Below are 16,083 nucleotides of genomic sequence, written 5' to 3' on the forward strand. Positions count from 1 at the left end.
TACTTTGCAAGCGGTAACGCCAGGCTGGATACCTTGGCGCACGTAGGCGAAAATATGATGAACAACATATTATTATTATTATTATTGTTGACTAACAGAAAGTTCGTGAAGAAATAATAATTGTATTTTATGTAATTTGAATTATAAAAAAAAAACAATTACCTATAGAGTTTGAGAATACACCTGCCTACTTAAAATTCTGAACATTTTAATAGGTTGAGTACTTGAGTTTTATAGAACAATAAATTTTTTTAAATTGAAAAAATAGGTAATTGTTTTATCAAAATATATCTTATATTTAAAAAAATAATAATAATATGGTTTTAATAGATAAACATTCATCTAAAGAAAATATTCAATTGATTTTATAAACAGTGTATTTATTTAAAAATTTTAATTTTTACAAAATTATGAAAAAACACGAGCAATTTTGTTTAAGGGAATTAAATCTTTATACCCAATATACAAATTTGTAACCATAAAGCCACAATTTTTAATCATCTAATATATGTATATATATATAATGTAATATATGTGAGTGTACATTTATTACATACATATCACATATTATGTACAACTTATAGATTTTACTTTAGTTATTAGTACACAATATAATATATATTGAAATATAATATCGATATAATTTTTAGAATTTAGAGTATTGTAATATACTTCAATCAACATTTTATATTAATTTTACTATATAGGTATTGTTACACTTGTAACTAAAGCATCAATGTATTTATTTTTTTATAATTTTTTTAAAAATTGGTAACTTCTGCAGTAATCTTGTCCCAAAGTGTTGTTGTTGATTCACGACTTTTATTAAAATGTGAAACTATTATATTCAATAATATTATAGTACATCTAGTCATTATAAATTATAATCCTACAAATTAACATGGCTGTTTGTATTGTAGTATAATTATAAATTTCAGGCGTTATTTCTCGGTGTTGGTATTTTGATGATAATTTATAACTGTTCAAAATAACAATATAATACGTAACGTAGACAGATGTATACTTCATGATTTCATGAATGAATTAATTTTTGCTAACTAAATTAACGTTTATGATCTTGAGTTATGAAAACTTTTAATGAGGTATAATAATAACTAATAACATTAAATAATGTATACATACTGTAGTTTAAATAAGTATTAAAATAAAAATTACACAATAAAACACTCAAGTTTTAATAAAGTAGGTAATAATTTAATTGTAAATTATCACATTTACTTTAAATAATGTGTGTTTATATCAATATTATTTAGACGTCGGAAAATAAAAATTACGATATTGCTAGTAAATAGTACCTATTCGATGGTAGTTTTTTCTTAATATTTATAATAAATTAATTTTACTTTTTTTTAATAATTAATAACATACATTAAAATTAATTTAAATGCATTAATATATAAAAATATATCAATATTTATAAAATAATAACACATTTAATATACATTAATAAATCGGTCAAAATATAGTACCTATCGGAAGTCCCTTAAACGTAGTATTTATATGTGATGACTGGTTTTGAATGGGATCTGAGCAAGTGCGTAAAACGTCACGTACCGCCGACGTTCCGTTACCCATAAGACGGAGATGTATTACCCATACCACGCAGGTGCACATTGAACCAAACCATTAAAAATAAAACATTACTATGGGAAAAAGACTAAAGAAAAAGAAATACGTAATATTATTACCGAGTCGCAAAACAAACACGCTCAGCAGAAGAGTTCTCTCTCATTTCAGCAATTTGACGTATATAGTTATTAGTAATACGTAGGTTCTGTTTAACTACAAGGGTCATAATTTTTATAGCAATAAAACTTCAGAATAGCTGATCATGTAGTTGAAGTTGTAATAATATTTTTTCTGACTTCAGAGAAACAATATTTTTTCCACCACTACTAAATGACTATAATTACTTTTTACCAGAACTCTTAACTAAAATAATTTTTTAAAATAAACAAATTTCGAGTTTGAAATGTACTAATTAGGGGATATATTAAAGAGTGATAAGCTTGATCAGTGATCACCAATGAAGTTACAAAAATAAATACACGCTATAGACAGCCAAAGAGGATTTCACAGTCATATATTATACTATATTCTTTTTTCAACAATATAGGCATCATAGACTAGAAGTCTTAAAGCATACCTACCTGAAGAATAATTTATTTTTAACTATCAACACATTTTACATAATTTTTTATAAACATCTACGTATGTCTAATCAAAAATTCTAAGATTGTAAAAATATTTTATATTACATAAAATTAAAATGAATACAGAAAAAAAATGTAATATATTAAACAAAACCGACACAATTAATAATTTATTTCTCATTTTGTATTTTAAATAATGAGCATGGTAAATATTTAATGCCATATTACGAGTATATTATACAGAAATAAAATATATGAAATAATAATCAAGAAGATAAGTGGAAAGGTTATAAAGGTTAGGTAACTAAAAAGAAAAAAAATAATGGGTAGTCAAACCAACAAACCAAAAAAATATTAAAATGTAGGTATACTCTTGGTAAGTTATAAATGATTTATGTGAAACATAATTCTTAAATTAGATTATTTATTCACCCTTAGAATTTCGTTTTAATAATTTTAAATTTTTTACATGATGTTTATAGATATAAATCGAATAAAATGAAAGAATAATTGAAGCAGAAACAAATTGTTGTTCTTAAAAATATTATTTTTTGCAAAAGACTTGCAAAAACAACTTAAATGAACAATAACTAATCATTACATATTCAGGATTCAATATTTCATAAAATATTTTTTATAATATATCAATCAAATTAAATTAAATTAACACAATAAGTTGGCAAGATTCAACAATAAAAACAATTTATTGTTTCGAACGCCTAAGCTAGGACAGTAGTGTATTTATTATAAGTAGGTATATAATTAACAATACTGATTTTAAAGTTATGATAACTGTATTATAAAAAAAAAATATTTTAAATGTTTACTGTTTAGTCTTATGAATCAGCTTTAGTATTTTAAGTTTTTCATAAAAATAAATATAATAAGTAATGATTTACATATATTAAATATTTGAATGTACTGATAAAATTATACAACTATTAAACTATATCAGTAACCTTATATACAAATAACAAAATGTTTATACCAATTATACATAATTATATAAGGCATCTCTCTGGTATCTCTTGGGACATTACGACTATTATAAAATATACCCCCGGAACTATAAAATTTCTAACTATTTGAATATTTGATAGAAATTAATCATTTATTACTATACAAATTACCTATTACAGATGTAAAAAAAATCAAAAAAAAAAATTTAATTGTTTTATATAGAATTGAATCAAACCAAGAACAACAATGAACTTATACAGTAATAACTAATAACTATTCAAAATAAATATTCATAATTATAAACTATAGAAAAGAAAGTTTTTTATATGGACAATCCAGTTAAAATTATTAATTCTAATAAAAATATTCTAAGAAAAATGTATTATAATTCGTACATTATAAGCGTCATTATCGGGCATAAACAATATTTTATTAGTCAATTTTAAATAAAAAATCTAAAATAAATAAATAGATAAAAATATAGATAGTAAGAAAATATTTAAAAAACCCCATAAAATGTATAGAAAAAACTTAGTGAGGAAATTTACTTATAAAATACCAATTAAATTATATTTCAAATTTGTTATGGAATAGTCAATATGCCATTATTTAAAACAGTAAAACAAATATATCAATTTTATCACACAGGTTATAAAAGTATTTAACTATTTTACTTAATTTGTTTGATAAGTACCTATTTTTACATTTTACGATATTCAGCCTGTTAAGGATAATTATTTTAAAAATGAACATTCAATATTTCAAAAAAGTATTGATGTTGTAAAAAATATAATTTTGTATATCAAGTTTCATAAGTTTTAACTTATAAATTATTATAAAACAATAGATTTTATTATATTTTTTAAACATTTTTTATCATTATTAAGTTTTAATTTCATGTTCCAAATTAAGATATTTTTTTGAGAATATCGATTTCTAAGAATCAAATTTTGAACGATCAATTAATTAATCATTAAAACTTATAAGAATTTACAGTTTAAATTCGCTACTGCAAAGAGCAGAAGCACGAATGTAGGGTAGGTAGCTTTTTAAAATGTTGATCTACTACTCTACTTATTTCAACTTTAATTATTAAAACTTAAGATGACTTTATGAATTATAACTTATAAGTAATTAATTATTCGAAATTCAATTTTTATTTTTTTAAATTATAGTTAAATCTAGAAAAATATTACGTTTAAGAATATGAAACTAAAAATGAATTGTTGTCTTAAAATTACCTATATAAAAAAATATAAATAAATCTATTTAAAAAATTTTAATATCTGCTTTTTAAGATGATAATTTTTGAGATTATTATGAAATATTCAATATCCTAATACTTTGATCTGTATGTCATATTATTTTTATTTTTTAAGTTTTATCTTAAAACAAAATATTAAATATAACTTATAATAAAAATATTCTAATTTCGTGTTACTTATGTTATTACAATACATACATTTAGCTTATATTTGAAATGAAATCTATTTAAAAAACTATAATTTTCCATATCAAGAATAACAATAAAATTATAAGTTTATAGAAACTATTAAGATTAAGCTATCAGTTTAAATCGAAAAGGAAAAGTAATACGGTACTTTTATTTGTATACAATATTATCTGTATAAAAACATAATACAAAACATAAAATATACAAATATGATAATAAGTGATTACTAATGAAGTAATAACTTTTACCTTATTGTAATATACTATATCAGTATAAATACTACTACTTTAAAATTTTAAATGACAAAATCGATGGTTTGTACAAAAACTTTACGTGATTTGCATTATTTTTATCTCACTAAATTTGGAAGTTCTTGTTAAAAATAGTATTTTTTACGTTTTGTTAATTATTTTTTATGAATTACAAGAAAAATCCTTAGTTTATAACTGTTTATATTCCAAAATAGTTAATATTGGAAGAGAATTTAACTTGAATATTATAACTAATCTTATTAAATCATAGTTTAATAAAAGTATATAGCATATAGTATGATGTTTTGGGACAAAATAGAATTATAAATACCATAATTATTATCATTTATTTGAAATTAGTCTGTAATGCAAATTTTTTGAACTAAGTTCTGTTTATTTATGTTTCTTATATAATTTAGTTTAAAAGTAACTAAAATAATTAAAAAAATTTAAAATATTAAAAATACATTCAATACAGCAATAAATTTATGTTGAATAAAGATTAAATATGAAGCCACAATTTAATGAAAAAGAAACATTTTATACGATTTAAAATATCGAATATTGAACATAACATTTTGTAATAATGAATCACATTAAAAATTAATGAAATTCTAAATAAAGTGAAATTAACATAATATTTATTCTTGAAATTTAGTAAACTTATTTATAATATGTATACCTCCTATATACAAATGTAATTAATTAAAAACCAAAAATTGTTGAGTGAATTTTTTTAAATATACTATTTTATATTTATTTTTTATGTTATAAGTTATAATCTATAAGAACATTCTAGAAATAAGTATTCATGTTATTATTTTAAATTTATATAAATATGTATAATTTTTTAGTTATATTATGGGTTTTTTCTATTAAGGTAAAATACTAAATAATTTGATACTATTTAGATTGAATGCTATCGAATGTTTTTACATACACTACAGAAAAAAAATCAATAATTAATCCATTAGTCTTTGAGGTTAGAATAAAAATAATAAAAATAAATATTGAATAATTTTCATGCAAATATCCATTTATGTTCTTCATGATGGCTAACATAATCCGAAGTCTAATAGTGCAGAACTCTACTAATGTACCTACCTCTCGGCCGTGCATGTGTGTTTAAGACAAAAGATCAAAGATCGTCCCTCTTATTCATCACGCAACACATTAAAGATGACGCCCAAATAGATTTTATGTAATTAGATCGACAGTAAATAGTTTTGATTTTTATTTTATTTTCCTTGTACACAGCATAAAATTATAATTTTCAATCCAATTAAAAATAACTGATAAGCCGAGATTTTGTACTTATAATAATGACCATCACGGAACCCAGCAATAGATCCCAGACGAACCACATTCATTATAAACGCACGTATATTCATGTATATATTTTTAATTGACTTCTTATCTAAAGCGAACTAATTTTAATTTAATAATAATAGCAAATATACACGCTACTCCTAAAATTATATTAGAACATAACGCTGAGCTTTAACAATATACATTATTGTATCAAGAAAATCCGCAAGATCTATGTTTTTCTCATAGGTCAATTATTACTTTTACTGTACACTAGTAAATGTTAATTTAAAATAAAATTACGTAATTATAGGTACTAAAATGAAACTTTTTAAACTGATAACCCACTATACCAAAGTGTACCTATAATGCAGATTGAAGAATTTATTAAACATACACGTAGTGTAATAATTTATACTTAAATAAACATGTATAGTAAAAAATTATGAAATTTATATTATACAAAATAATTAATGTTAATTTTGAATTTGTGTTCACTATTCATTTATGATTTGTATGCATTTGAAAATAGTTATATATTACAATTTTATTTTAAAAGGATCTTGCAAAAGGAAAAATATGAGATAAATGTAATTCATTTTATACATTATTATTAAAATATTTTGTCTCAACAATAAATATAGCTGTTTCTCCTTATTTTTATTACATATTATAATAGATTTATTAATAGTTTTTACAATCAATGAAATTAAACTAAAACCATTAAGACTAAAATGAAAAATTATTAATTTAAAGCTTAAAAACAACATCAAATTTAACTCAATAATACTATTCCCTCCCCGTTACCTCTCAAACACCAAATTTCACGTTATGATCGCGTTACCGTGGGGAGTCTCACACAACGCTCTTTAACACTTCTAATTTTTCTATTCGTTTATTATTATAAAATACTTTAATAGTATTTACTAATAATTATATATATAAACAACAATGATTAAATTATTTAAAAAGCTATACCTAATATTAATTCCACTTTTCTTGGCTTCTGTGCTAAAATGTCAATAATTTTATCGGGATTTAATTTGGTATTACGATGTAGGTATTGTATAAATAGAGACAATGTTATGATAGTCTCAATGCTAAGCATTTCTCTTGAAACTGGTGGTTATGTAGGGAATAAAAAGAAAAGGAAAAAGTTTATATTATTAATTTTAAAATAACACTTTCACCTAATTTAATGAGTTACTAAAAGATTTAGAAAATACAACAAACACAACAATTAATATTGTAAGACTCGTACAATCCGTAACAGTTAAAATTTGAAACATAAGAATAAATATAACATTTATTTGTACACTAGGGTAAATACTAAATACAAAGTTAAGAAAAGCGGATTAAGAAGTTAAAAGGGCAACAAAGCTGATAAAGACAATATACACCACCGAGTAATGGCTATTTATTTATATTTATTCATACGTTTTTAATAAAAAAATAATAATTAACAACTTATATATAGACATAAACAATTAAATTCAAAATACAATTTAAGTTATGACAAATTTGGTGAAAAAATAAATCTAAATGACAATCGGAAATTTAAAAATAAACAAAACAATACTGTACAACAGTAGTTCTCAACCGAGGTGACATGGACCCAGCTTGGGGGTGACACAAAATATCAACGAGAAAAGAAAAAAAAAATTTTTGCGAAAAAAAATCACATTATTATATTCATATTAATATCAACGTTTTGAACGTTTTTTTCTGTGTACTGTGTACTGTGTTTTTTTTTTTTTTTTTTTAATATACAGCTAAGATTGTTTATTATTTTGAAGTTATAAGGAGACGCAGTTTTTGATTCTAGTGGTTAAAGGTGACATGAATTAAAAAAGGTTGAGAACTACTGCAGTACAATAAAATTGTATTTTCGATCAATAAAATTAATAAAGTAAAATAATATCAAATTCAGTATTGAAAAAAATATGATGATAATTAATAATTCACAAGTCAATTTATATTATATTACCTAACCTACTACTATTCAATTTTTAACTGATTATATTAAACAAATAATGCGTATTGATTAACATTATTATAATATCTACATAAATAAATAACCTTTTTTAAAATTAATTTTATTACTTTAAATAACCTCAGATATTCGTAATTATATCATTTTTTTACACCTATAAAAGAACAGTACATTTATAACAAATTAGTTTATGCAGTGATATCAATATAGGTAATCAATAAAATTTTACACATTGTATAGATATTTATTATTATGAAATATATTTGATAGTAAAACCATAAATATTGATTGGAAAAATGATTTTTTTCCTTAAATACTATTTTTATTTTTAAAAATGGTTTAAATGTTTAAACTTAACTAATTCACTCTTTATAAATTATATGAATATAAACATTATACCTAATAACTATAAAAAATATATTCTATCTTAATTAATAGATTACTTAAATAATCAAAAACTAAATATTATAAATTCTTAAATACTTATAATTTGTGAATTTCATTCAATACAGTTTTACGTGATGAAAAGAAGGAAAATAAATAAAACCTAATACGTCACCAAAAAGTAGGCGTTTCAAAAAAGATCATAAGAGTAAAAAAATTTAGATGATACTAAAGCACTCGAAATTTAAAGTGCTAAAACGTTTATATTATACCTGCAGTTATACACTATACATACAATGGTTTATGATGTAAGCTTTCACAAGTGCAACTATTGCATTTTACATTATCATCATATGGACCCCCAGCACATAGCTGCTGCAATAATAAATGTAATTTAAGTGTAAATAAAATGTTTTCAATAAAATATAATAAAAATATATATAATGTTTTTATTTTAAAACCACTTTTTAATGCTGTATTGTTTTTTTCACGTGAACATGTTTTTATTAGTGAAAATTATCGGTATTCGTTATTAACACCCTAAAAGCCTAAAAAAGTGGTGGAGAAATTGGCTATTAGATTTATTTTCTATATCTTGCGTATAATACACTAACATATAAAGTCCATATATTATTACTATAATACTATGTTACTATGTAACATGTGAAATATGTATTTGTATTATAATGAAATAAATACATTTCTTACGAATATGAACAACTTCATTATACTGTTAAGTGTTAAGCTTTCTCTAAAAAAAGTTTTTTTATAAGTTAAAAAAAGCCACAAAAGGATCAAACACCCACATTCATTCCTTATTGTATACCTGATTGTGTTATAAATATATATATAACATATGTATATTCTATATTATTTAAAAACTATAAGACATAGTTAAGTATAGCAAATAGATATAGGTAGTATTAACTATAAATATAATATCTATATAACATAAGAGCTATATTTATTATTTTTCGGTGGTTTTATATTCAATACAACATTTAGTTTTAATGTCCATGTTATAATATTTTAAAATAAGATCTCAATAGAATATAAAATGTTATGTTTAAAAAAGCTTTCATTACACCTACAATTCTAAATTCTAATACCTAAGCAGTAATCATATTAAACTAAAATTTTATAATTTATGGATTTTTATATTAGCGAAGAAAAAATAAAACTGCTTATTTTTTAAACGTTGTCACTAAGACATTCAATTTTTATTCCATATGTTAATATATTAATCTATAATATGTATTTATTTAATAATCAATTGTTTTGACATTTCCGTTAAAACAGGGTTTTAAATACAAATATAATTTGAATATTTAATATGTACACTGTGTACTGTGTTTAAATGTTCATATATTTTTGATATAATACAATCAGTTTAAAATGTTCAAACAATTAGCTTTAATGGTTAGATTTACCATCCTATGTGCAGTTCTGTTATTATAAATGCCGCTTATATTTGTAATCGTGCCCGAACATTTGAACTCTCTTATCTATAATGACGGCCTAGGTTCAATGTTCTGACGTCATCATTTTATTTTTTCATGTATCATTTCATGTGTGTAAATATTATAAATAGGTGTACCATATAATCATAAAACTAAAGTTATACATCAATAAACCTAATATTTTATTATTTACTTATATAAATTCTTTTAAAACACCAATTGGAATATAATTTAACTATTCAAAAAATGCTTGAACAGTCGAATAAGTAAATTAATTACTGGTACATAGTGACACATGATAAAATATATTACTATATCTAAGTTTTAACAATTATGAAAAACTTATTAAAATTATAACAAATATTTTTACATTGAACATCGTTCTAATAAAATATAACTAGGTATTATCTTTTCATTGAATAAATTGTAAATGTTATCTTAGTCAATTTTACAGTGACTTAGAAACAAATATGGTATTTTTACTTCATAAAAATAAATAATCTATAGTACATAGTACTACCTACATTACTTAGAATAATATTTTCACTCAATCCATATTAATTTAAAAAATAAACGAAAATAAAATATTTGATCACAAAAAAAAAAAAATGATTTGCCCTCCAAGCATATAGTCAATAACGAATTTTGTTTTTATTATGTATATAATATTTTTTCTTTCCCTCTCTCACTAGAAACGTTCCATGAACTTTGCACCGAGCCAGCGATAAGCCAACTCGCGACTGAACACTACTGCATGTACGAGACTGCTCAGCATAAAACAAGACTCAAATGAAACGAAAAAACCTCTCTTATCTATGAAGGCCTACGTGAACCTTTGACACGGTTATCTCGAAGCTCGTTAAAAATCCATTGAATTGCTTCATCATTCGGATAAACAAAACGTCACTCAACGTGAGTACTGAATTATCCGAGAAAAAATTTTTAAGAATTTAATGCACAGAAATATATTTATACATAATAAATAAATAAATATTAACTTCGATAAAACTTGCCTTTGTCTTCACCACATGGCGAACCCTTAGTAGAAAAATTACAGACAGAGGAGAAAAATTGTTTATATATCTACGCGAAAACTGCAATACACGCGGCAAAACCGAACGATCAAAGTGTACTAATACGACTTTTTGTTCTACAAAATATACGAACCAAATAATACACGTTATTATTTATCTTATCGTTGAGTGCATGCGTGTCGGAGGATAAGGTTCTTTTTTATATTTTAATATTATGGGCGGCTCCGACTGATACGACGAAGCATATGGAACGTCATGATTACACGCTATCAAGTTGATGATAAGGCATTAACGCTAAGGTCTGTGGCCAAACATCGTCACCAAATGGTCAGTCACTTAAGTTTTGCTTGAACCCGGTCAGTGGTCAGTGAACTTGTTAAGATGGAATCTTGAGGAAATTAACAAAAGTCATTAAGACAGACATTCCCTCTAATGGCCAACCTTGAATTTGAAATCGGTCAACTCGGCTAAGCATTGAACTAGGTATAGAATAATGTATACAGTGTAAGAAACGAAAATTATCCAACGAAAACTACCCTAAATACAAACCAAGTTTAACGTTTTCATAAATGTATTATAATTCAACTAAAATACGCTAAATTAATTAATTTCAATGAAAACCAAACGTAATAGTTAAATAGGTACTTATAATATATAATTATTTACATTGTTCGCAGATTAAGAATTATTTACCAATGCTGGTAGTTTGACGTAAAAAAAATTATAATAATATTAAGACTGAAATAAAATTATATACTCTGTTAATCGTATAAATACCATGGGGCCTCTCATTGGGCACATCATAAAACATAATATAAATCGAATACAGACCATGGAATAATATGATGTAATAATGTGAATATAAATTTACAGCCACAGGGTGTATATAAAACAATTAAACAGTACAGTTCAACAAATATTGAAAAAATATTTTTCAAATTACACTTCATTAATATTTGTATTTGAGTTGAAAAATATACATTTAAAATCAATTAATTAGCTAGTAAAATATAATAACTTTCTTTATACTTTTTAAGCTAATAGCTGTACGTATTTTTGCTACTATTGGATCATCGTCATACAATTTTTAACAAATATAAATTTATGTAATAAAAAATAATATAATCTTGTTGTCTTGTTTAAAAAATATACAATATTAACTAATATTTTCTCGCTTACACAAATTTAATCACATAATCAAATAAAAGAGTGAGTAACATTTTCTGTGAAATTGTAGATACTTTTAGAACAAACAATATTTCGTTTAAATTTAGGTATCTATACTCCACCCAGTCCACTCTCGTGCGAATTGGAAAATCTTTAAATTTTGAAATTTGAAACAATAGTTCAACATTAATCCGTGTACAATAATAAAAATACGGGAAATAATGAAGTGATGAAATAAAAATAATGCTGGTACCTATAGGCATTATGTTTTAGTGATATTACCAATGGTAGATTAAAGGCAAACAGTAATAGGTCCTTAAAGTTGAGAGAATTCCGTTACACGACATCCGATCGTAAGCCAAAAGCCAATAGGTATATGTTACATAATATTTAAAATATAATAGTGTAAATTAAAAACATTAATTATTATTATTATTTATATTAATTATTTAATGTAAGTTTAGTAAAACGATTGAGAAAGTTCCGTCGGCCATGTAAAAATCGTGCGTGTCGGTTAAAAACTAATAATAAATACGAATGGTTGTAAGTTTTACAAAAAAAAAAAAAAATGTTTATCATCCAACGTAAGACAAGAAAATATAGATAATAGCAACATGTTTATATATTATATTGAATATAGAAGCTACGTCTGTGTACTTACCAAAAGCTCTCAAGTAAGTGGCGTTATTGTTGCTGGCCGGCATGTCGTCGTGGTATCGTCCCGCGGTGCAGATAACGCCGGTCAAACGACGCGGGAGGAGATAAGACAGAAAAGCGCGTATTAAAAAAAAACAAATAAATAATAATAATAATACTCAGTTATCGTTTTTACTATTATCGTACATATTATTACTATTATAATCAAACGTTGGCGGTTTAATGGGTGAAAACTTTCGATAAAAACACGTCACGCTGCGCCCGCGGAACGGTCAGTGGTGGTGTGTGCGTAGTACGGACGTGCGGTGCGTGAATGCCGCTGCGGTGCAGTCGTCGGCGAGCCGAGAGAGTCGGGAGAGCACGAAGTACACCGCGGTCGTACCCACTATGAACGGGCGGCGCAGAGGAGGAAACCCGAAAAATAGCAGGATCGACTCGAAAATCAATCAAACAAAATATAATTTAATATTTTTTTTTTTATGACACTAAACAACGACGCGACGTAAATACTATTTACTCTATAAATATACACGTATATTATGAAGATAATGGCGATCGATGGTGATTTTTTTGTGCTCTGAGCGTTGTACTGCGCAGGCGCTAGCCACCGCTGTTGGACGACGACGACGACGACCGCAACCGGTGGTACGCGTCGGTCGGCGTGACGATCGGGCGCGACAAAGTATGCGATATATTATTATTATTATTATTAGTACGATTTACGGTTGATGAGTCGGTCGGTCCCCCACCAGAAACGGAACTGCCCAGACAACAGCTTCGTGCGTGCGTGCGTCCGGGTCGTTTGGTGTGCGCGCGTGTCGTGTTTCGGACGACACGCTGTGTAAACAAGTCGCGGTGATTTTGTTATTTTTTTTTTTTCGTTTTAAACGATAACAATTTAACTAGAAGAAAACATGCACAAACATCACACGTCTCGGGAGACGCGCACGACAAACCCGCAAGTGAGCAGCGACAAAAATGACGGTTTATTTAATTTGTAGTGCGCTGTTGTGCGTACGCGACGACCACGGTTGCCGCGATCAATCTCGGAAAAGTGAACCGGTTCTAGGATGCGGCGAGCAGCGGCCCCGGCGCCGCGACGCGGAAACTCGCCCAGCCGCCTACCGCGGTTGCCGGAGCGCGTGCTGCGGTCCGGGACTGCCCACTTTTCCGTCACTGGTCCATTCGCACAAGCGCTCTCCGCCGCCGCCGCCGCAGCCTCCTCCGCCGACGCGCGAGTTCCCGCTTTACCACCCTTCCCCTCCTCACCCCTCAACGAGAGACCGCAGACAACAAACGTTGTTACGCGAGATACTTCACGATATATATGTACTACAAACGATTGATTTTCAGAAAAAACTTTGAAAGACTACGAAGAGTATTAAAATAACTTATTACGACGAATACGTTACAGAAACGGGCGTCTGGCGTCTGCAGTCTGCAGAACGTCTATTATTATATTATTATTTTGATTTTAAAACTGTGATACATAGTTGACGTATATATTTATTACCTAATCGCGTTAGCACAAAAGTACTCGTGATTTATGTTAACTTATATTTTATTTTTTATTTTATGTATAAATATTTGCAATTCTCCATTGCCCCGTGTACGCTCCCCTTGCATTTATTAAGAGTACTTTCATATTTTCAATCATTATACGCCGTAGTCGGCTTCAACATACTATAATTCCACTACCGATCTAGTAATTGTATACACGTGGTTTATATATAGATATATTATACTATTTGAATATATGACGTATATAAAATGAATAATACTACACAAACGACCACAATGTACAATAATAAGTACATCATATTTCTAAGAAATAAGAACTGTCGGACTGCGCATAACTAGACTTTATAACCTATTAAATATTTTATTTTAATTATATTTACCAACGTTATGTATATTTACTATATATATTATGTATACATACAAACACACACATACTTAAACATTATATTTTTATAATAATTAATAAGTAAATTTAATGAATTAACCAAATAACAGTCGTATATAAGAATGTCTAATCTTTCTAGGAAATTTTAAGAATGATAATAATTATTAATTATAACCAATATAGTTTATTGATTTACCTTGACATCCGGTGCATAATTCTCAGATACCAGGAGACATGTTTAGACGGTTCGTTGGTGAACGATTCGGAGCAATACTCGCTTTGACGGAAATATTATAAAATAAACACCATTTATAATAATTGTTTGTATATACGTACTCGAACACAGCAAGATGAGAAAACGAATTAATCGAAAATTGGCATGTCAATATTTGTAAAGTGATAGCCGTATCGGACGAGGAAAAAATGGTTAGAGAAATTACAGTTTTCCTAAGACACTAGACAGGCTAAATAAGAAAACACTACGGTGATGTAGTTATTTATTTGCGACTTACAAGTAAATACGGACGCTCCGGACAGCAGTCAAGCAAGTTGCGCGGCGTGACGCGACAACTGTGGTTGAAATCCGGCTGAGAACACGACCGCAGTATAAACGTGGTATAATTTTGTAGCTCACGACATTTTCGATCGGTTAAACTAAAATTATTGATAATAAAACACCTAAATATTATTATACTAATTAATTATAATATAGTCTATTTTAGCCACCGACCGTTTTCTTCGCGCTCTTACCTCAGTCCAAACTCGAGCTATCTGTTTTCGCAATGCTGCTGTACCCTAGTTTTTATACAGTGCAGGTATGTGATACAAATGATACAACGAAGTTTCTATTGAAAAAAAAGTTTTAATATGTATGTGTGTCTCATCTGCTGCATCCCAGCCTCTCGAGTCCGAATATGATAAGTATGTTATTAAATGCGCCAAGGTAAGACGTTCATCACTTACCTACCTATATTCACAGGTTCACAGTGCCTACGTAGGAATGTAAGAATAGACAATATTATTAGTCGCATCTATGACAATTATTTAGAATATGACGTTATATCGTATTTGCATAAATATTACTTTATCTATAAAATAGTTATGTAATCAACGCGCAATACGTACGTATTATGATGAATTTCACCGACGGAAAAATATTTACACACATTCGAAAATTTTCACCAAAAGCTTATAGCATGCAATTTACATAAATGATCCATTAATGAAAATTAGTTATCGGAATAAGTGCCGTATAATTGGTCGGTAGTACATTGGATTTGAATGTTAAACACTTTTAATATTCAATATTCATCACAATCATGTTAATTTTATATTT

The 16,083-nt window shown here is 26.4% G+C and overlaps 1 protein-coding gene across 3 annotated transcripts in view; it reads right to left on the reverse strand.

Moving 5' to 3' along the window:
• Nucleotides 1-13,983, reverse strand: part of LOC114127162 (box A-binding factor-like) — a 42,073-nt gene extending 28,090 nt beyond the window's left edge. Inside the window, exon 1 of one of the 3 annotated variants that reach the window (XR_007603556.1) lies at nt 12,846-13,983. Coding sequence is in view for 2 of the 3 variants with exons in the window: in XM_050198615.1 (XP_050054572.1) it covers nt 12,846-12,888 (43 nt within the window). In the remaining variant the exon portion in view is untranslated. The remainder of the gene's footprint in view (nt 1-12,845) is intronic. The other 2 variants (XM_050198615.1, XM_050198614.1) reach the window with 2 other exon arrangements.
• Nucleotides 13,984-16,083: the final 2,100 nt, after the last annotated feature.

Source organism: Aphis gossypii, chromosome 1 (genome assembly GCF_020184175.1).
Source record: "Aphis gossypii isolate Hap1 chromosome 1, ASM2018417v2, whole genome shotgun sequence".
NCBI lineage: Eukaryota > Metazoa > Arthropoda > Insecta > Hemiptera > Aphididae > Aphis > Aphis gossypii.